Below are 20,470 nucleotides of genomic sequence, written 5' to 3'. Positions count from 1 at the left end.
TTCAATCTCCTTGGCTTGCACATAAAGCCAGTGTCCACATCTGAGACACCTGACCAGCCCTGCAAAGAGGGCGCTGCTCCCGCAGGTGGAGTCCGACTTCCCGCCACGCAGGACGTCCCAGCCCCGCCCCCACCGCGCAGAACCCACAGGCTGTGCAGGGCACCAGTGGGGCAATGAGGGGACCCCCTGGTCTAGGTGGGGTCCCTTGGCCGGCTCCCAGGGAACCCACAGACTTCCCAGCCCAGACTGAACAAAATGTCAAGTTGCCTTCCAGTCCTGCCCAAGCTCCCCAAATCAGACTATACACTCTGTTAGCCTTCTGCTCTTATACGCCAAAGCAGGGGTCCTGTGAACGTTTCAGGCAGAAAACGCACATAGAGATCACAGGGACCAAGGCCCTGTGTCATTGGCACCCACTCCCCCACCTGGTGGCCTGGGTCCTAGAAGCACTACCTTCCTGTCCCATCTCCGAGCTACAAAAATTTCAGCAAATACCATTTTAAAAAAATCTCTAGGAACACACAAACACTGCGCTCAATCGCAGACTGTGCCAGACAAGCCGGGCGGCAGAGGAGACAGGTGGGCAGCTCCGTGCTCGGGGGCTGCAGCCCCAACGGGCCCACCCCAAGAGGCGGGGGACACAGCCCTGTGCTCGCCATTCTCCCCACAACCTGCTCCCACGGTCACCAGCTCAGGTGCTGGCACGGGTGCCTCAGTCAAACAGGAGCCACTAAAATGAGCTTTCATGCTGATTCGTCCTTTTACATTTTAGACTAAAACGTCTGTTTTCAGGCTGCTAATGGCAAGCTGTTGGAAGAGAATATTTTAAGTGAAAGTGCTGTCATTCACAGCAACCAAAATTTAAAACCAGGGTGCACCGAAGACCCACAGCTGGGAATGCCTGGTGGGGACAGGTGCCCCCCCACCTTCATGGGAAGGTCAGTTTCACTGGTTGAAAGCAGACCCTGGCGTGGCCATTCACACACGTGCTTATCTAGAGGACAAATGATTATGTTACCTGTACACACTCAGGGAACCGCGGCCATTTAACGAGTGTCGCTGGCCAGGCAAACCATGGCAGCCCCAGCACTGCGCCTCACAGCGCAGGACCCAGGTGGCCAACCTCCTGCCACTGTGAGGTCCCACGGCCCCCTGCCCGCACAGCCAAGCTGAATACCAGCGACAGGAGGCGGCCGTGGCCGGTGCCCACGTTGGCAAGGGCAGGGGCGCAGAGCGGCCGACTGTCAGAAGCCGTCAGCGGGCCCTGTGGCGGCGAGGGCCCCGAGGCGGGGAGGGACGCGGCCCCTCCTTCCCTGGGTCCCCGAACCTGACTCTCGGCCCTACTGAGGAGCCACCTGTTTTCTCAAACCTTCCCTTTCTGGGACTAGCTTCAGACTAGCCAGAGGAGCTCTGTGCCCTGTAAGCAGAGCCCAGGCTGACAGCAGGTAAGATCCAGCTCCCCCCGGGCAGGGCCCAGACCCCGGGGAAGTGAGGGCGCTGGGGCGCTCCCCAGAGTGGGCAGGAGGGGGACCCAAGTCACAGCCACATGCCACCTGTGGCTACCACAAGCGGCTCAGACGGGCGGCCACCTCAGCCTGCCACGGAGACCCCCCTCCGCTCAGGAACAAGCGAGGATGGCTTGGTGTCAACCAGAAACCGGGCAGGGCGGGGCGGAAGGAGAGAACGGAACGCTCTCTCCAGGAGCCACGGCGGCAGCATGACTGTCAAGACAGGCTCCCGTGTTTAAGATTTAACCCTGAACACGGCTGATACAGAAACATAAAAACAACAGAGAAAAGCCTGTGAAACCAAGAGCTGGCCCTTTAGAAAAAATCAACAATGTTGACAAATCTTTAGCCAAACTGACAAAAAACCCCAAAAGACTCAAATCACTAAAATCAGGAACAAACGAGAATAATTCTACCAACCTTACAGAAGTAAAAGAGGTTCACAAGGGAACACGTGAACAAGGGTCTGCCAACAAGCGGCTAACCTACTGAGATGGCAGACTCCTAGAAAGACACAACCACCAAAACCAACTCAGAAGAAGCAGGAAGTCTGGACAGACCTGCAATGAGCAAACAGCCTCTGAACACGTCACACAAAAGCAGCGCGAGGCTCGCACTGACCGCTGTAATCACTGAGAGAAATTAAAGAGACGGAGAGACACCCTGTGCCCGTGGACGACAAGACACGTATTAAGACGGCAAAACTCCCCAGAACAATCTACAAACTCAGCACGACCCCCGTCAGGACTCCAGCTGGCTCTCCTGTGGACAGTGACACGGTAACCCTAGAATTCACGTGGAAGCTAGTCCCCAGAACAGCCAAGACAATCCCGAGAAAGGACGACAATGTTACAGGGCTCACACTTGCCACTTCAAACCTTCCTGCAAAGCTACAGTCATCAAGGCAGTGTGAGGCGGGAGGTGCAGCTCAGCACGCATGAGGTCCTGGCTCCAACCCCCAGCACCTCCATTAAAATAAACAAGGAAACCTACTTCCCTCCCCCCCCCAAAAAAAGGCAGTGTGGTACTGGCACAAGGACAGTCGTACAGATGGAAAAAAGACAGCACTGAGAGTCCGGGGGAAATCTGTACGTTTACGGTCGACTAGTCATGAACAAGGATGCCGAGGCCCTGCAGTGAGGAGGGCACCCTCCCAGCAAGCAGAGCTGGGGCAGCCAGATGGTCACATGCAAAAGAACAAGGCAGCACCCCTACCTCACACCATACATAAAGATAAGCTCAACATGGATCCAGGACCTAAATGTAGGAGCTAAAGCTATAAGCCTGAGAAGGAAAGTTAGGGGTAAATCTTTGTGACCTTGGATAGGCAATAGTTTCTTAGATGTGACATCTGAAACACAAGCAACTAAAGAAAAAACAGGTAAACTGGACTTCATCAAAATTTCAAATGTGTAAAGACAAGAATATGAAAAGACAGCGCAAAGTACGGGAGAAAGTATTTGCAAATCTTGTATCTGATAAGAATCCAGTATCCAGAACGTATAAAGAAAAATTCAACAATTTTTAAAAAATTTTTAAATGGGCAAAAGTTTAAACAAACATGTTTCCAAAGTAGATACAAAAATACCCAGTAAGCACGTGGAAAAACACTCAAAATCATCAAAACCACGTCACACCCACTAGGACAGCTAGAATCAAAAACACGAATAACAACAAGTGTTGTTTCTGGATCTGGAAAAACTGGAACCCTCGCCCACTGGTGGGAGTTCACAACAGCGCAGATGCTTCGGAAAACAGTCTGGCGGTTCCTCGAAGAGCTTCACACAGAGTCATCATATGACTCAGCAATTCCACTCCTAGGTACATGCCCAAGGGAATTTAAAATATGTTCACAAACCTTGTACACAAATGTTTCTAGCAGCACTATTCACAAGAGCCGAAGTCCACCACCTGAAGAGAGGACACACAGAACGTGGTCTATGCACACAAAGAAACAGCCTTCAGTCATGAAGGGAACCAGGCTGACACATGGAGGGGTCCTGAACACGCTGAGAAGAAGCTGGACACATGATGTTTGACTGTTTATACGAAATGTCCAGAATCGGCGCACTCACAGACACAAAGCAGGTTTGTCGTTGCCAGGGTTTGGAGGTAGAAAACAATGTGGAGTGACTAACAGGTACTGGGTTTCTTTTAGGGGTGATGAAAATATTCTGAGGTTAGACAGTGGTAATGATTTCACAACTCTGTGAATATCCGTTTTTTTTTTAATGGGGCTTGAACCTAGGACACCGTACATGCTAAGCACACATCCTGCCACTTGACTACACCCTCCCACCATGAATGTACCAAAACACTGAGCTGTGCACACACACAGAGTGAATCTTACAGTATCAACTTTTGAATAATAATAACCACCACCAATGCAGCCAATACCGACTTCTAAGTGGAATGACTGACTCTTGGGCACTGAGTGCTGCGGTCAGCGGGGCCCAGGCCAGATGGGACCCAGTACAAAGGCCAGACACACCTCCCACACGCGGTGAGAGATTTCCTCTGAAGCAGGCTGAGCTCTGCCTGGGCAGCACCTCATCGGGTCATAATTATGGACAGAGAGAGGGAGAGCGGCCAGCTCAGGGGCCCGAGGAGGAGGGGGCTTGTGGTGGTGCCCAGGCATGACCTCTCAGGGCTGGGAGGCTCCTGGAGGAGGCTGTGCTCAAAGCTGGCGGGTGTCGCAAGAGAAGCCTCACTTTGGGGATATTGGGAGGACTGGTTCCCATGTGTCCTCAAGCTCTGGCGTCCCCTGGAATTGGGGCAGGTGCAAGCAGAGCTCAGGCCCAGGGCCCCAGCAGGAGCCCAGGTCGGCCCAGCAGGGGCACCAGCAGGGGCACCGAGCTGCCAGGAAGCTCCACCTGGCCCCACCCTGCCTCCAAACTGTCCAGAAGCATGAGTCCAGGCCATGCGGACTGCGACGAAGCGAGTGACAGTGCCCCGTTCGCGCTGCACCCACCTGTGACTCTGCTCTCGGCTCTAGCAGAGCACAGAGAACATTTGGACGCTGGAGCTGCAGGCGCCCTGTCCGTGCCCCGCTGGAGACGCCACGGGAAGGACCTCGTGCGGCCCACCCCCATGGCGCTCCTCACCCTCCAAACGCCGCCCACCGGGGACTCAGGTCTCCAGGGCAGCGCAGCTGACAGGGACGTCTACCTGCGGAGGCAGAGACACCAACGCGAGGGCCGCGGTGCGCCGGGGGTCTGGGCGGGAGGCCGCCAAATCGGCGCTCCGCTCCCTGCAGCAGGGTGGGCCAGCCGGCGCGGCGTGCACACGCGCAGCCTCCGAGTTCCCGGCCCGCCCCGCAGAAACTCACCGTCTGGAACCAGGCTGCTTTTTCCATAAACTGCAGTCTCCATTGGCACTCGCTCTGGGACCCACCGCGGGTGAGGGCCTGCTTACTCTCAGCAGTAACGGGGACTGAGGCGCGCCAGGTGCAGGGGAAGCGGGGACCACAGCCCTCCAAAGCAGGAGGGGACACAGGCCCCTGCCGACGGCTCGCCCCAGGCACCTCTGCCTTCCCGCGCACACAAGCCAGCCGAGGGCGACTAGGAGGGGAGGAGCAGCAGCCCCCACACCTCTGCCAGAGACCCAGAGTGGAAAGCCCACCTGAGGCTGTGACCCACACACCGCCATGCACGTCACAAACCAGGGGCCCGCAGCCGCCACCGGCCAGACTCGCTCTCGCTCAGCTTTTAACTGAAATGTGGTCTGACCTCACGACCCACCACAGCCCATCACAGCTGACCGACAGCCGGTCTGCGGGCCCTGGGGTGGCCCTCCCTGCTCCAGTCACATCCACTCAGAGGGAGGCAAGTCAGCCGGCGAGGCACAGCCGCCCAGGCCTCTGCTCTGGGCGTGGGGGCAGCCACAGCGGAGACACAAAAGCGATGCCCCTGGATCCAGAAAGGAGGGACATCGGGACGGCCACGCGCTTTTGGGTGGAAGACTGATCAATCTCTGGTCACGGTGCATGGGAGAAAACACACAAGAAAGTTGCAAAATTTGGTGAACACATGAGATACAAGAAAATCCCGGCAAGGGTTCTGTGTAAACAGACCTCTCTGGGCTTCTGTGTAAATGCAGCCCTGAGGGGATAAATGACCCCAAGTAGCGCAGTGTCAGGGACCGAAAAGGAGTCGCTACGCCACAAACCCTGCAATCACCCTATCAAAATACCTCTTCCAGTAACTTAAACACAACATCGCCAGGGGCTACACAATTCTAAACCAGAGATCCTAGAAAACCCAGGCAACGCCTCAAAGACGGTACTACAAGTAACCAGGGAATCGTAACTCACAACACATGCCACGTCACACCCATCTGGCCACATTTCAAAGTCTGACAAAAGTAAACTTCAGTGAGGTGTGTAACATCAGGTCCCCCCACTGGCAGGAGTGACCGTAAGTGCATGCGTGTGATGTGCGAGGATGTGGGTGGGGGATGTGCCAGGCATGCGGGACCACGGCTTAGACCAGCCCCGGGGAGCTGGGCCCGTGCCAGGCACCAGGGGTCCCGCGCAGGAGCCTGGAAGGTGAGCAGAGAGGCCCCGGGCTCCGCGCAGTGGCAGCAAGGGGTGGGTGGGGCGCTCACTGTCCACGGGTGTCCCGCGAAGACACTCTGGCATGTTTGGGGTAGTGACTCCCACAGCAGCGAAAACGCCAGCAAGCCCGGAGACGCAGGCCACGCAAGACAGGAGTGGCGGGGCTGCTCCTCGAGGGGACCCGCGTGCTCAGTGACTGCAGCACAGGGCTCGGTCCGCCTGCCGCGACGAGGCCAGGCCGGCCTGGGGCGCCTCCGCCCAGCTCTGCGCTCCCGACGCAGGGACGCTGGGACAGGGGTCTGGGCACAGAGCGCGTCTCCCCGTTCCAGAGGGAAGAGACCGAGCACGTGTGCCCAGTTTGGGCAGCCGCACCGAACGCCAGGGCTCACGCAGACCCCAAGGCGGCTCCCCCTGGTAGGTAAGGGGTGCTGTTCTCTTACAAGATGTTAGAACTTTGTTCATCGTCCGCAGTACAGATTCACAGGGCAACAGCTGCCACAACGCGCTGACACCACCCCACGGCCTGAAACCATTCTAATGGGAAAACAGAGCTGAGCAGCACACAGGTGGGTGCTTCCAGGTTGTCAGCCCAGTCCTCCGGAGCCGCCCCACGACGGACCCCTCTCAAGGGCCACCCCTGCAAGGGCCCCATAGCTCCAGCCGCATTTCCCCGAGTGGCTTAGAGCTCCTCACCCTCCAGGCTGGGCCTGGCCCTCAGTTCCCTCTTCTTCCCCTTCCGGACTGACTCACTTATCAGTAGTTAACTACAGGCAGGCCACAGGCAGCTCCACCGGCCCGTGTGCCTGGAGGAGGGGCTGCCTGCCCACAGGCAAGGCCCGAGCCCGGGGAGACCAAGCAGAAGCACCTCCTGCCTCTGCGCACCTCCCGCCTCTGCGCACCTCCCCCTGGCTGCAGAAGCAGGCTCCTTAGCAGCGCTCCCCGGAGCCCTCGAGGAACAGGGCTCCAGCAAGGTCAGATGCACACAGCCTCCGGGCCTGCAGCACCTGGCTTCCGCAGCTCCCCGCCCACGCCGGCCAGCCAGGCCACGCCAGCCACACCACTCACCACCCACGCCGGCCACGTGGCTTCCCAAGCAACCTGGCTCCCCATTTCCTGCCACTGTGCTTCTGCCCGACAGTGGCACTAGTGGGCACCCCTTCCTTAGTCCTCTGGTCGCCTCCCAGGCTCCGAAGACTTCAAGGCTTGTCCCCTGCCGCTCACCCCAGGAGGCCCTCCGTGGTCTCTGCTCAGGGCATCTCTGGGCGTCCTAAGACACTCTCAAGTCACCACTCAGATCCATGTTCACCTCCTGCTTATGCTCAGCAGCCAGGGCAGCTCTGGGTGCCTCAGAGGGGTGACGCCCTGATGACACATGGGCCCTTCAGGCTACGTCCAGTCGCACTGCAGCTCTGGCCTGCTGGCTCCTGGGGATGCCCCAGCCCTGCGACTCGTAACCCCCCAACCCCATGCCCTTCTTGAAACGCTCCTCCCCAGACTCCCAAAACACCGCTCCCAGGGCCCCCTTGTCGTCCTCACCTCTCTGAGCCTCAATCTGAGGACACTCGCTTCTCTGCCCCATGACCTCACCTGCTCTCCAGGCCTTGTCTTCCCTTTCCGTCAGAGACTTCTCCAGCCTGGCCAGCTCCCTAAGCTGCACACTCAAGGCCCGCTGCCCGCAGACCCTCCTGCCTTAGTCGAGGACTGATGCGGAGATGCGGGAAATGTAGGGGCCGGGGAGCAGCACACAGGGGCTGCAGGGAGGCTGCTCTCAGCACTCGGCCAGGTGCCCAGGGCAGAGAAGGCCCACTGAGCTGGGCCTGGCGGCATGCGGGCAGGAGTGCCGGCACAGTGAGGCCCCGGGGTGCTGCCTGCGAAGGCTTCCAGGGGGAAGAGGGCCCATCTCCAAAGAGGCCACCCAGGGAGAGCCCAAGGCCACTGGGACTGCGCTGTTAACAGTCCTTAAAAGTAAGCCTCCTGGTCCCCGCGTCACCCAGGCACCTGCAAGCCCCACCAAGGTAGAACCCGGGCCACACAGCAGAACAACCTGAAACCTGGAAGCCAGGAACGGGGGGCCCACCAAGCTGGCCCGTGTGCAGCCAGCCCTCCTGCCCCAGCTCCCCTCTACCAGCACCCAGTGTCCCCGAGCTACACAGGTAAGGATGGAGTCCTGGGGCGGGGGGTGCAGCAATGCAGGTGAGACAGTCCCCGAATCGGCCACTGGCATCAGTGCTCGTGTCTCCTGCGTGTCAGTGACCCCCACTCACCCACCTTCCGTCAGCAGCACTAATGACCATGGCCCTCCTCCCACACGCGCAGCCCAGCCCACCGCCTCCCCCGGGGCTGCGCGCACAGCACGCCCGGTGGGATGCCGCCCCAAGGGGGATGCCCGCACTACAGCAAAAACAGGAAGTTGCAACAGATCTGAAAAACCGTAACAGTGATGAAGGAGAAAATAAAAGCAAAACACACGTCCCCACAAATTTGTTTGTTACTTGGACAGATGTCACTCTTAACAGAACAAATCCAACTGAACAGATCACCCTGAACTACAACTCAGCGAACACAAAGCGAGCTCTGCCCCGGGCTGCGGGTAAGAGCCAGCGCCGCCAGCGCCCCAGTCAAGCCCTGGGACACAGAGCAGGCAGAGGGCCTCAGAGCAGCCGGGGGCGCCTCTGCGCAAACGACAGGTGAGTCCGTCCCTCCCTAACCCTTCGGGGCTGCCTCTCAGTGAAACGGCTGCCAAGGACTCTGCAGAGGGAGGCCTCCCGAGGGTTTTAAAAGCACTGACACTCGACCCAGGTCTCTGGTTCCCCAACATGGGCTCCCGTGTAGCCAGAGCTCCTCCCACCCCAACTCCCCACCCACCATCTTACGGAGCTGGCAGTGTCCACTAACAGCTGCCCAAAACCCTGTGTAGGCAACACAGGCTGCTCGGAGCTGGGCTCGTGCTGGGGTGGGGGCAGCTGTCCCAACTCGTCCTCAGGACCCTAAGACTGATAAGCGGCGTAGCCAACGAGGCCACCAGCCCCCCAGTGCAGCCTCTGCCAGGTGGCCACAGGGCTCTGAGCGCACGGCCCACCCCAACCCAAGGACAGCCAGGCCCGAGCAGGGAGGCTCGTGCACCCAAAAGCCAACTAGGAAGAGATGGCCACCAGGTCTGGCACCATCGGCCCCACAACGCCATGCCGAGTCTGACACAGGCGGCAGGAGGCCTGGCCAGGCCAGGGGCAGGCCTCTAGGAGCCTGAAGACTTGTCACCTCCATGGTCACAAGAGGCAAAACGTTTTCCCTAAACAGAAAAATGGGCCCTGAGTCGGCTCTCCTTCATGTTCCTCCAGCATGAAGTGTCTGGAAATACCACGTCTGACACCTGCGGAGGCACTGTGCTCTCCAGACCTCGAACCCAGACCAGGACGGCCACGTGCCCATCAGGAAGGCGACACACCTGCCAGCCCCACAGGGCTGACCTCCTGTCCTGCAGGCCGGCTCCCCACAGCTTCAGGGCCAGAGCTGCCCACTCCCAGAACCCCCGCCTGGGAGGCGTCTGCAGCCCAGGTGGGTGCACCGTGGAGCAGCCCGGCAGGCAAGGCCCTGGCAGACCTGCTGGCGACGGTCCAAGACAGCGACGGTCCAAGACAGCGCCGGGCGTGACAGCTGCGCGGACCCCAGGGAGAGAGGCAAAGGGGCGGGAGCAGAGGACAGTCCCCCAGAGGGACCATCACACCTCAGAGACTGGGAGAAAAGAACCCCCCTGGGAGAGGAGCTCTATGCCCCTAACCCGTGGCAGTGTCCACGTCCAGGCCAGCGGGAGGAGAGGCGGACAGTCCTTCAGGGAGCCCTCCCCGCTCCTGCCCACCTCATACAGATGGATAACAGCGCAGACTGACCGGCACACCCCAGGGCGCGTGAGCTGGCCACCCTGCCAACCCGGTGGAGATGAGGCAGCCCACCGCCCACCCCAGGCCACAGGCAGAGCTGAGGCGGCCCCCTTGCCGGCGTAACTGTGCTCAGAGGTGTGCCCCCATCACAGCCACCTCTTGTCTAAGTAGAGAAGGCCTCTCGTGGGGGCTCCGGCACCCTCTGCCCCACTCACAGAGAGACTGAGAAGTGCGACCACCCCAACCACACAGTCAACAGTTTGCCAAAAACCACTGTCGATGTGGCGCCTACTTGGTGGGATGCCTACTGTTGGGTGGGATGCAAACGGCAACCACAAGGAGACCCAGCCGCACACCCACAATCCAAGGGGCAGCAGCACGTGCCGGCCGGCAGGGCGTTGTGCTGGAGCACACGGCCGGGGCGTGCGGGATGGAGCCGCTGCTCCAGAGAGCGGGCGGGCAGCGCCTGGAAAGCATAAACCTTCCCCGGCCACACGGCCAGCCCCCGCACCCCTGAGACGCAAGCACCACATCCACCCAGAGACTGCACGCCACCGTTCACAGAGGCCCAGCCAGGAACCACCCCATGGCCACCTAATGGAACAGCGTCCAGCGCGAGAAGGGACACAAGGACCACAGGCTGACGCTGAGACGTGAGACTGTGGGGAGGGCAGAACTGGAGCCACAAAGTAGGCCCAGGGGCTGGGGCTGAGCTCTGCCAAAGGCTGGGGAGGCCATGCGTAAAACCGAGGCGTGGTGGTGACTGCGCGACGGCAAATGTTTTCCGCTGCCCTGTACACTCACACCAGGTGAACTGTGTGCCTCCACCAAACTGTCACAAGTGCAGAGGAAGAGACAGGCTAAGCCCCAGCACCTGCAGACCTCCCCACCAACCCCTCGGCCCCGAGAGCTGCCCTGACGCTTGTCCCCAGGTGTCCGGGGGTGCCAGGTCAGCAGGGCACAAACTTATCCCAACTCAGTCCCCACCCCTGCTCTGACGGAGCGTTGGTGGCCCTGGACACGGTCAGAGTCCCAGAACCCAGAAGGCTTGCAGCTCCCCTGGTTCCCAACAGCCACGGCCCCTCAGCCCCGCCCAGTCGGGCAGAACCTAGAATCCCACTCCCGCCCTGCCAGTCAGAGGCCAGCACACCTGAGCGCAACCACACAGAACAAAAGCACAAAACGTGTGATTAGCTGAGGTGGGGAGAGAAGGAGGGATGGAGAAAGCAGCATGGAGCCGGGGACACTGAGCTGTGCCCGGGGGGAGAGGACATCCCGCCACCGGCGGCCGAGGGGACTCCTCGGGAAGAGCGGCTTAGGCCAAAGCACAGAGACAGGAAAGCACGTCCCCTCCGGGCACAGGAGGACCAGTGCAGCCTCAGGCGCACAACGGGGCGGGGCAGGGGCCACAGGTCCCCGACCCCAGGCAGGGGAGCGGCAGGAGTGGGAGGCTCCTCCCAGGCAGTGACGGGCAGCCCAGCAAGGCTGTCCCATCGGCCACAAACATGAGTCCGCTCTCAGGGACGGACCCGCCGGGCAGCCTGGGTGCTGCTCAGGCAGGGACACAGGTGAGGACGAGGCTGCTGTCCACGGAGGCCTCCCAGGGAAGGAGAGGACAGAGGCCCCGCAACTCAGGAGTCAGGTGCCGGGGGCACCAGCCAGCGCCAGAGCCTCATACCTGCCAGGGCATCCACTCCCTCCCTCACCTGCCACAGCCACTGTGCCACTGTCACCCCTCCCTCCCTGATGCACCAAAGGGCCCTGTCATGATGGACGGCAGAGCTGATGGCAGCCGTGGCAACCCTTCTGCATGGCCCTGCACTGGGCACCAAAGGTGGAATTCCCCCCACAGAGACCCCGACTCAAGCTGCACCTTCTTCTTTCAAATCTCTTTTGGTTCCTAAAATAACTGCTAGTCATTCAGCAGCCCTGAGAGGTGGGGCAGAGAAGGAGGGCTGTCCTCAAACCAGGACAACAGCTGGACTCTGCCAAGGGGGAGACGGGCCCCTGATGTCCAGCACACAGTCCCAGACACAAACTCCGGTACTCACGGGCCAGATGAGCCAGGAAGGCCTTGCGGACATGAAGGGTGCAGACACGGGGTGGAGATTCTGCGTGGCTCTGCAGTGCCCAGAGACCCCCAAGAAGAGTCCTCCCAGGTAGTTCAATTGAGGTCAGACCTCAGGCCCCTCTGCTCAGACAGGGAGGGAGGGCAGCCCCACTGACTCCCTTTGGTCAGAGTGAAGGACTGAGAAGTCAAGGGCCAAAGGTCACGGTGACCCACTGTGACCCCACAGCCGTTCTCCTGAGGATGGAGCTGACTTTTCGTTCACTCAAGGGAGAACCAAACTTCCTTGAGCCTGTCGTCAGCCCAGGAAACCCCCTCCTGTGTGCGGGCATCAAGACCAGCTGTGGGCGCAGCCGGTCCTCCCTGACCCGCTCCAGATCGTCACATTCCCGCGCGGCCCAAACAGCTCCCGCGGGGTCTCACGTCACCGGTGCAGGGAGGCCGGCCACCCCACACCTCCCCAGAGCCACCCTCAGCCCCACTCCTCCTGCTCGCCGCTCCCCACAACTGAGCAGCCAGGCCCCCGCCGCCACCCACGCAGCAGATCCGAGGGGACGCCCTGTCCCGGGACCACTTCTGTCTCCCGAAACGAACCTTGTAAACTCAAATTCTAAGTTTTAGAAAACTGCCAGTGCCCTCTAAACTCTCATCACCAGAGCCAGGCAGATGCAGGGACCAGGAATAAAGAAGGGCCTGGAGGATGGCGGGAGGTCCAAGGTGCTTCCCCAGACCAACAAGGGATGGGGGCCCCACAGGCTCGGGGACGTGCAGGCGACCCCAACCTTGCCGACTCCAGAGTCACGTAACTCATCGCGTGATGCCACTGCGCGGTAACTGCTCTCATCACCTCACCGCAGCCAGCGGCCCTGGTGCTGCTCCGCCCTCGCACATCACTAAAATTACACCCAACAGCTCTCTCTGCAGTGTCTTCGCCAGGACGGCGTGTGTGAGCATCCAAGCTCCCCCACGAGCTCAGGGCCACGCTGGGAGGGGCCTGGCCCAGCACCAGCCCTACAGAGGAGCTCACGCTGGCACCTCTCAGGCTCAGACAGAGTCCCACGTGCCCCAAGTAACCACAGCAGCAACAGAAGGGAGACCTCGGGAGTCACCTGTGCTCATCTGGGGAACCTGCCACATTCTCTCTGAGGCCCCCCTCCCTGGGCCCTACGGTCACTCCCCCTAAGCTAGCTTAAGTGGGAAGGGCCCACACAGAAACACGGGGAGAGCAGGGAGTGTCCACAAACATGGCAACAGACAGGCGACCGTGACGCCACTGAGATCCTCCGCTGCCTTCCTGACTAGACTCCTGGACCCCATTCCTCCCAACAGGAGATGCCGCCGCCCACCCCCAGGACAGACCCGGAGGCAGTCAACATTTAAGGAGCCATCACGCCCCAGTCCCTTAGCGAGTCCCGCCCTGCCCCCAGGCAGCGTCGTAAACGGCTCGTGTCAGCATCCTCCAGGGCTGTCCAGCAGGCCTCCCGGCAGTGTGCACATCACCGGATTCCAAACAGGCAAGATATTTGAGACTTTAAATCTAAGAAGTGCCTCCCCCACCAGTAACCCTACCCCTCCCTCAGCACCTCCAGAGCCGATAAAAGGAGGAGACGCTGCAGATGGAAGTATGCCCTCGGCAGCCCGCCCAGGACAGGGAGAACGGCTGCCCGAGACCTAGGACGTCGGCAGGGGACCAGGGGCAAGAACCGCCTGCAAACTGGTTTCAAATTCCAACCGCACAGAGCTTGTCAGGCTGCAGGACATGGACAGGGTGCAGGTGCGGCCTCCTAGCGGCTTCTTCAGGTTACCAGGCTGAGACCCTGTCTCCTTGGGCCCTACTGCCCTAGGGACAGGCCTGGTCCCAGTTCTGTAACTCCCCCATCAGAGAGGACATCTACAGAGTCCCAGACTCAGGCAAACAGACCAAATTCCCACAAAGTCCACTGAGATTGCAGCTTAGAGGCAGTAATGCCAGAAGAATGCAGAGACACCTCCGCCGTGGGCCATCCCGGTGGGACGAGGGGCCAGGAGTGCCTGGAGGGAGCCTGGGAAGAGGCCCAGCCGGTCAGCCCCACCCCTGCCCCAGTGCCCAGAGCCGGCTTGGGGGTTTGGGGGGCTGTCTGAACAGTAGAGACACCTACGCCTCTGAAATTTGGAAGCCCCAATGTCTTTGACAGAAACTGGTCGCTGCTTCATGGCCTGGCCTTATGCACGAGTTTCCCGAGTGATGGCAGAGTTAGAGGGCCCGTCCCCATGGTGCTGCTGGCTGGGCTCTGGGTCTGGGTCTCTCTCCGTCCTGCCTGCTGGGCATCCGCAGAGAGATGCTAGTTAAAACACCTGAGTCTGCAGAAACTACCCAGAAAGCCAGTGTGGCTGGAGATGGGCGGCCATGACGGGAGGAGGTGAGAGCCAAACGCACGTCTTTGCAGAAAGACAGAGAAGACCGAGCGAGAAAGGATGTGGAGAAATCAGTCCTCCCGCCCTGCTGGTGGAAATGCAGAATGGGGAAGCGGCTGGCAGTTCCTCAAAAGGTTAAACGCGAGTCACCAAAACCCAGAAGTCTTCACCCAGGGAACGTGCCCAGCAGGAGTCTCGGGAGTGAGTGTCCACCACAGCCCAAAGGTGCAGGCTGCCAAGCGGCCGCCAGCTGGTGAGGGGGGAGCAAGGCACAGCCCAGCCGCACAGCGGGACCGCGCCACGCCGACCGGAGTCGGGCGCTGACACACGCTGGGCTCTGAAGGCACGATGCACAAGGCCACGTGCATGACTCCATTCACGTGAAACATGCAGAAAAGGTAAACACACAGAGACAGGAAGTGGACTGGTGATGACCAGGGGCTGGGTCCAGGGGAGGTAGAGGGAACTGGCCAGGGTGGGGTGGCTGCTAAGGCCACGGAGTTATTCTTTTTCAGGTACAAAAAAAAGTGCTAAAACTGACCGTGGAGATAGCTGAACAGCTCTGTGAACACACTAAAGGCCAGCAGATCGTACACTTCACGTGACGCCATCATCAAACAACATTCCTGGAAGAAGCAGAGGAATCCACGCTGTCAGAGCAAGTGAACAGGACTGGGATGGATGGACGGCCCAGCACGAGGTCCCAGCGGACCTCACCTCGCCCTGAGCTGGAGTGGGTGGGGGTGGGGAGGAGAGGCAGGGACGGCCCCGCACGCAGCTCTGAGGTGGAGGAGACAGAGGACACCCTGTGGTAGCTGGAGGGGACACAGGGTCAGGGAGCTTCCCAGGTGGGATGGGAACCAGGCCACCAGGGCACAACTGAGGGCGCCGAGGCCCCAGCCACCCCGCCCAGCCCAGGGGAGGGGCTTGGGGGCCACCGCACAGCGCTCTGCAATCCCCAGGTAGGGTGGAGAAAAAGGGAAACCAGCTCAAAATTGACATGCAGCTCCGAATAAGCAACAGGACAGGGCCCTCCAGGCAGACACCCAAGAGCGAGCTGTGCTCTCAGAATCCTACCGCTTGGCTAAGTCTCCTTCCCAAGAAACAGCCTTACCATGTAAGGGTGGGACCGAGTTTTGAAACCACAGCCTGCAAGAATGCACCTTCTCAGTTCACTTCTAGCAAAAAAGAAAAGAAAAGAAAAGAAAACAACACACAAAGAACCAAAAGCTAGAAACCTCACTCATGGAAAATCCAGCCGTCTCAAGCAGAACAGTGAGCTGCCCGCCCAGCCACTCCTTGCGGGCAAATGGGTGGCAACAGCTGGGCCCCGCGTGGGCACCACAGAACAGCCCGGGGCCCTCCAAGGCCAATCTGGAGACAGCACAGGCAGCCCCAGTCACACCGAGGCCCTGCCAGGGAGACGCTCCTCCCCGCAGGTTCAGGAGGGCCCCCAGCTAGGACAGGGGTCCTGCGGGTGAGGGTCCAGAGCCCTGGTCGGGGTTGGACAGGCCACACAGCTACGCCCTTGACAGTGTGCACAATGGGTCACCTTCCACCCTCTCCGTCCGGGCGGGAGCCCTGTGTGACGTGTGATGACGTCATCCTCTAACAGCTGCTGCCACTTTCTCAGCCCCTGCACCTGGCACGGTAAATACTGGTGTCACGAGCTACATGGCCGAGAACTCTTCGGGGTCCTCCATGACTCCTAAGAACGCAAGGGTAGAAGTTTGAGGACCAGTGTAAACAAGTCTTCTTCACCTTTGTGTGTGACATCACAGGGGGAGGAGCACCTGATGGGCCTCTGTGGGGACTAGAGCAGCCACGCCACCCTGGGACCCGACGGAGCCAGGTGTGCTGACAAGAACACAGCAGCCTGCCAGATAAGACGCCCTCTGGGTCGCAGGATGTCAGGGCCAAACCGTGGTCACAGTTCACATCCAGAGCTTCAGGGAGTCGCGCTGGACGGGGAGGAAGAGACAAGGGATGACCACAAAACTGCAAAAGCAAACACGCATCACCTGTCCCGTGTGCACGAGAGGGAACCGTGCCCTTCCCAGCAGGGCCCGTCTGCTTCCAAGTCAGAGCCCTCCTCCTCGGCCCATGCCCTCCAAGGAGAGGCCACCGGCGCCCACTGTGAGTCCTGGTCGCACAGCAGAGCTTGGCTTCCAGATGGAGAAGCCTGGCAAGAACGAGTCCCTCCCCAGGCCTGGCCACCATCTGAAGACAGTGTCTGTCAGCATGGGCACACGTCACACAGAGAGAGTCACTGAGCAGATCTTCCGAAACCTACAGTAAACCGAGGAGTTAAAATTTCCTTCACTCAAGAATTTGCTGTTTCCACCCACCAGGCTTCCAAGGGGACTGGTTAACGCCCACCCCTGCCTTTCCACACCACTGAGGAAGGACGGCTCCTGCCCTCTGGACCCAGCTGCACACAGTCAGAAACCCAGGGGTTAGGACAGATACTGCAAAGATATCTTGCAGAATTAACCTGTGCACTGTTTATCAAAATAAATGTTCCTTCCCGATATAAACATGATGCAAAACCCCACACAGACTTTGAGAAAAATGAACATTCAGAGAGACCACGTTGCTAAACAAGAATGAATGAAGTTACCCATTTTCACATCAACAAGAAGTGTGCGTGTACAGTCGAAACACAACAAAAATGCTAGAACTAGGAATCAAAGATTACTGGAAAGAATGTTTGCACAGCAAAATTCTTTTCCCTTTGAGACTGCAGTGCCCCACCATGCTTCATTCTCCTGACATTTCTGAGGCTTTGAAGCCACAACTAACGGATCTGAATCATCTGAGTGAAACCATGTTCTAGTGGATGTTACTGGAAAGCCGAGAATAGAACGCTAAATATATAGACACACACCCATAGCGAGCACTTTTGTAGAAAAGGATCAAACGCGAAACTAGATAGAGTTGTCCTGTCCGTGACAGTCAGAGGGCAAGCAGCTCATGTCCAGCAGGGGAGTGTAATACATGGCGCCCGGAAGTCAAAATAAGAAAAACGCCAAAACAGCGCCTACCTTTCATTAATAAAATCACACCTTGCCTGTCCATGAACTGAGCCTACTGAAACTCTTACCCCAAGCTTGCTGCCAGCACCGGGAGGCTGGGCAGAAGCAGGGATGGAAGTGGCGTTTGCACCAGTGATCTGCACCCCGAAGCGGCCACCCCACTGCTGACCCAGGGAGGGCGGGGAGGGCAGTGCGAGGCCACCTCAGGCTCCATCTGGGCCATCACCCTTTTTTCTTAAACAAGCACGCCACTTGGAGACGCGTTCTGCTTTATTTGGGTTGGCAGTGTAAGTACCAACAGCGGGGTGGCACCGTGGCTGCAACGCCGAACTAGGTCAGCCTCGGCCTGCCTCGGGAGCGTGGGGAGCACCGGGCCTCGGCTGGCACTTCTCCCAAGGGCCTCGGGTGCCTGGGTGGGAGGCCCCAGAAGGTGAAGGCCTTGGACTGTCAGCATCCTTTTCTCTGGCCTTGAAAAGCTTTCCGCATCTTTCTCTTTAATAAACAAGAAACGTAAAGTCCTCCAGGGCTTTCAACAGAAGCCCCTTGTTTGCAAACTAGAGAGATACTAAGTTACAAGGTAAAATGAGGGCGCCTACACCTCAGAGCAGCCGCAGACTGCCAGGCAGGCAGCGAGGCAGGCGGACGAGCAGCGCCAGGGCCACTGAGGGTCGGGAGTGAGAGGCCACAAGTCAGAGATCCGGCTTTGGGAGACAAGGGCTGGGTTTTGGGGACCAGGGCTCAGGGCTGAGGTTCTGGGGTCGAGATTTGGTACCAGGGTTGGGGCCAAGTTCAGGGTATGGGGTCCTCAGACTAGGGGTCTGGGGTCAGGATCTGGGGACCTTGGACAGGAATTAGGACCGGGGTTTAGGGACTCCGTAGGGTTCAACCCATGGAGTCTGAAGGCCGGGGCTGGGGGACCAGGATTCCAGGGCTCAGGGCCAGGGTTCAGGACTGGAGTCCTGGGTCCCGGGGTCCCGGGGTCCCAGGGCTCAGTGTCCTGGTCCAGGGTCCCAGGATCCGGGGCTCGGGTCCAGGGGCTCAGGGTCCGGGGTCTAGGCTCCCGGGGTCCAATGCCACACTTACGTCGTCGAAGAGCGAGCCCACGTTGGCCGTGACCAGCAGCACAGCGGTGCCCGAGGCGGACGCCTTCCCCGCCATCGCGGCCTGGGCCGGGGCGGCCGCTCGCTGGGAGCCGGCCGGCCGGGGTCTCCGAGGGCCGCGGCGTCAGCTGCGCCGGGGGGTGGCCCCGGGGCGCATCGCGGGCTCGGCGGGTCGGGCCGGGCCTGGCCGGGGTCCGGCCGCGCTCGCTCTCGCTGCTCCGCGGCCCCGCGCCCGTCGCTCTCCGCCCGCGCTCACCGCGGCCCGCGCGCAGCCATTAGGATCGCGGCCGCCGGAGCTCCCGCAGCGCCGCCGCCGCCGATCGCTGAGGCGAGGCCCGCCCGGGCCGGGGGCGGGGCGAGCGGGGACGGGGCGGGGCATCGGGGGCGGGGCTTCGAGGGGCGAGGCCTGCGAGGGGGCGGGACGGGTGAGGGGTAGGGCCGGGTGAGGGGGCGGGGCTGGCGTGGGAGGGGCCGGGAGGGGCTGGGTGCGGAAGCCAGGCAGGGCCTGAGGGGCGGGACCTGCGCGGGGCGTTCTGCGTCGGCCCCGGCCGCGTTTGGCCACGCTCCTGTCACTCAGCGGCCTCCCCGCCCCGCCCCGCCCCGCCCCGCACACCGACTCCGCCCCCCGAACCCCTGTGACGTCACGGCCCTGCTCCGAAGGCGCGTCTTAAAGGGGCCGCGAGCTGCTCGAGGCTCCGACGGGGCGCGCCTCCTTGAGCCTCTGTGGTGGGAGCGCGTGATCCTGTGAGGACTGCGCTGGACCTGCAGAGGGTAAGGCCGCGAGGCCGAGCCGCCAGACCGGAGAGCGCTCCAGCCCACCCGCGCCAGGCGGTCTGCAGTAATGAAACGGCCACACTGGTGGCGGTAGGCGTCCGGACTGTGCAGTGAAAGGTGACAAATAGCCGCCAACACTAACGCTGGCACTAGGTTCTATCCATCAGGTAGCGGCAGGTGGCGGTGACCCCGTGGCCGAGATCCTCTTGCCCACGCGCGCAGGCCACCTGTCCGCTGCCCTGGGGGGGGGACAGTGTCCACGGAGAACGGGCCCTACCTGCGCTCTGGATCGCACAAGAGACGTGCGCGCTGCTCCCTTAGGGCAGGTGACAGGCACCGCCTACCAGGGCGGTGCGGGCAGGCGCAGGCTCCGCGGGCTGCGGGCCCTGCAGGGAAAGAAGGCATCACTTCCGCCTGGTGACCCATCAGGACCCTGCCTGCAGCGACCCCTTAGCCTGACAACCAGACCCTGCTTCACTGAAAACCACTGTCCTGTCATTCAGCAACTATCGGCTGTGGACTGAATGTGTCCCCCAAAATTCATGGGTTGAAGCCCAACACCACCCCTCCCCCCCACCCCCTGTGGCTGTATGTGGGGATGGGGCCTCTAAGGAAGTTAATGAAGGTTAAATGAGGTCATGAGGGTGGGGCCCTTTTCCAACAGCATTAGTGTCCTTATAAGGAGACACCCTGGGGCACCTGCTGTCCCCACAGCCTCCCACCCTGAACAGAAGACAAGGAAGAGGTCATGTGAACACACAGCAAGAAGGTGGCTGGCCGTCCACAGACCAGGAAGAGAGCTCTCGCCCTAAGCAGAGCTGCACCCCTGGCTTCCGGCCTCCAGAGCTGCTGCTGAGGCTGCCGGCTCTGTGTATTCTGGTTCAGCAGCAGGAGCATATCCCATTTAACTTCTTTGCAAAAGCAGCACGTGCCGCAGATGCCCTTAGCAGGAGCCAAACATGGGGACGTCTCTGAGGCCTGGAACCTGTTTCCTAAGAGGTGGTATTGCTGTTTCCTCCTCCCCTCTCCTGCCCACAGTGGCCCAGGAATGCCCATGCACACCTGCACACAGGTGCTCACACACATACAAACTCACTCGTTCTGAGGCTGCACCTGAATTACAGAAAACTAAGCCAGAGAGCCCCCAGCCCCTGCCCC

General features: G+C 60.3%; 1 protein-coding gene across 1 annotated transcript in view; it reads right to left on the bottom strand.

Annotated features, from left to right (window-relative positions):
• INPP5A (inositol polyphosphate-5-phosphatase A) overlaps window positions 1-18,879 on the bottom strand; it is a 158,438-nt gene extending 139,559 nt beyond the window's left edge. The window contains exon 1 of the mRNA XM_006207445.3: window positions 18,522-18,879. Within this exon, the coding sequence (XP_006207507.1) occupies window positions 18,522-18,596 (75 nt within the window). The 5' untranslated portion in view covers window positions 18,597-18,879. The remainder of the gene's footprint in view (window positions 1-18,521) is intronic.
• Window positions 18,880-20,470: the final 1,591 nt, after the last annotated feature.

Source organism: Vicugna pacos, chromosome 11 (genome assembly GCF_048564905.1).
Source record: "Vicugna pacos chromosome 11, VicPac4, whole genome shotgun sequence".
NCBI lineage: Eukaryota > Metazoa > Chordata > Mammalia > Artiodactyla > Camelidae > Vicugna > Vicugna pacos.
The sequence above is the reverse complement of the archived record's forward strand: the minus strand, read 5'-3'. Positions and strand labels throughout refer to the sequence as shown.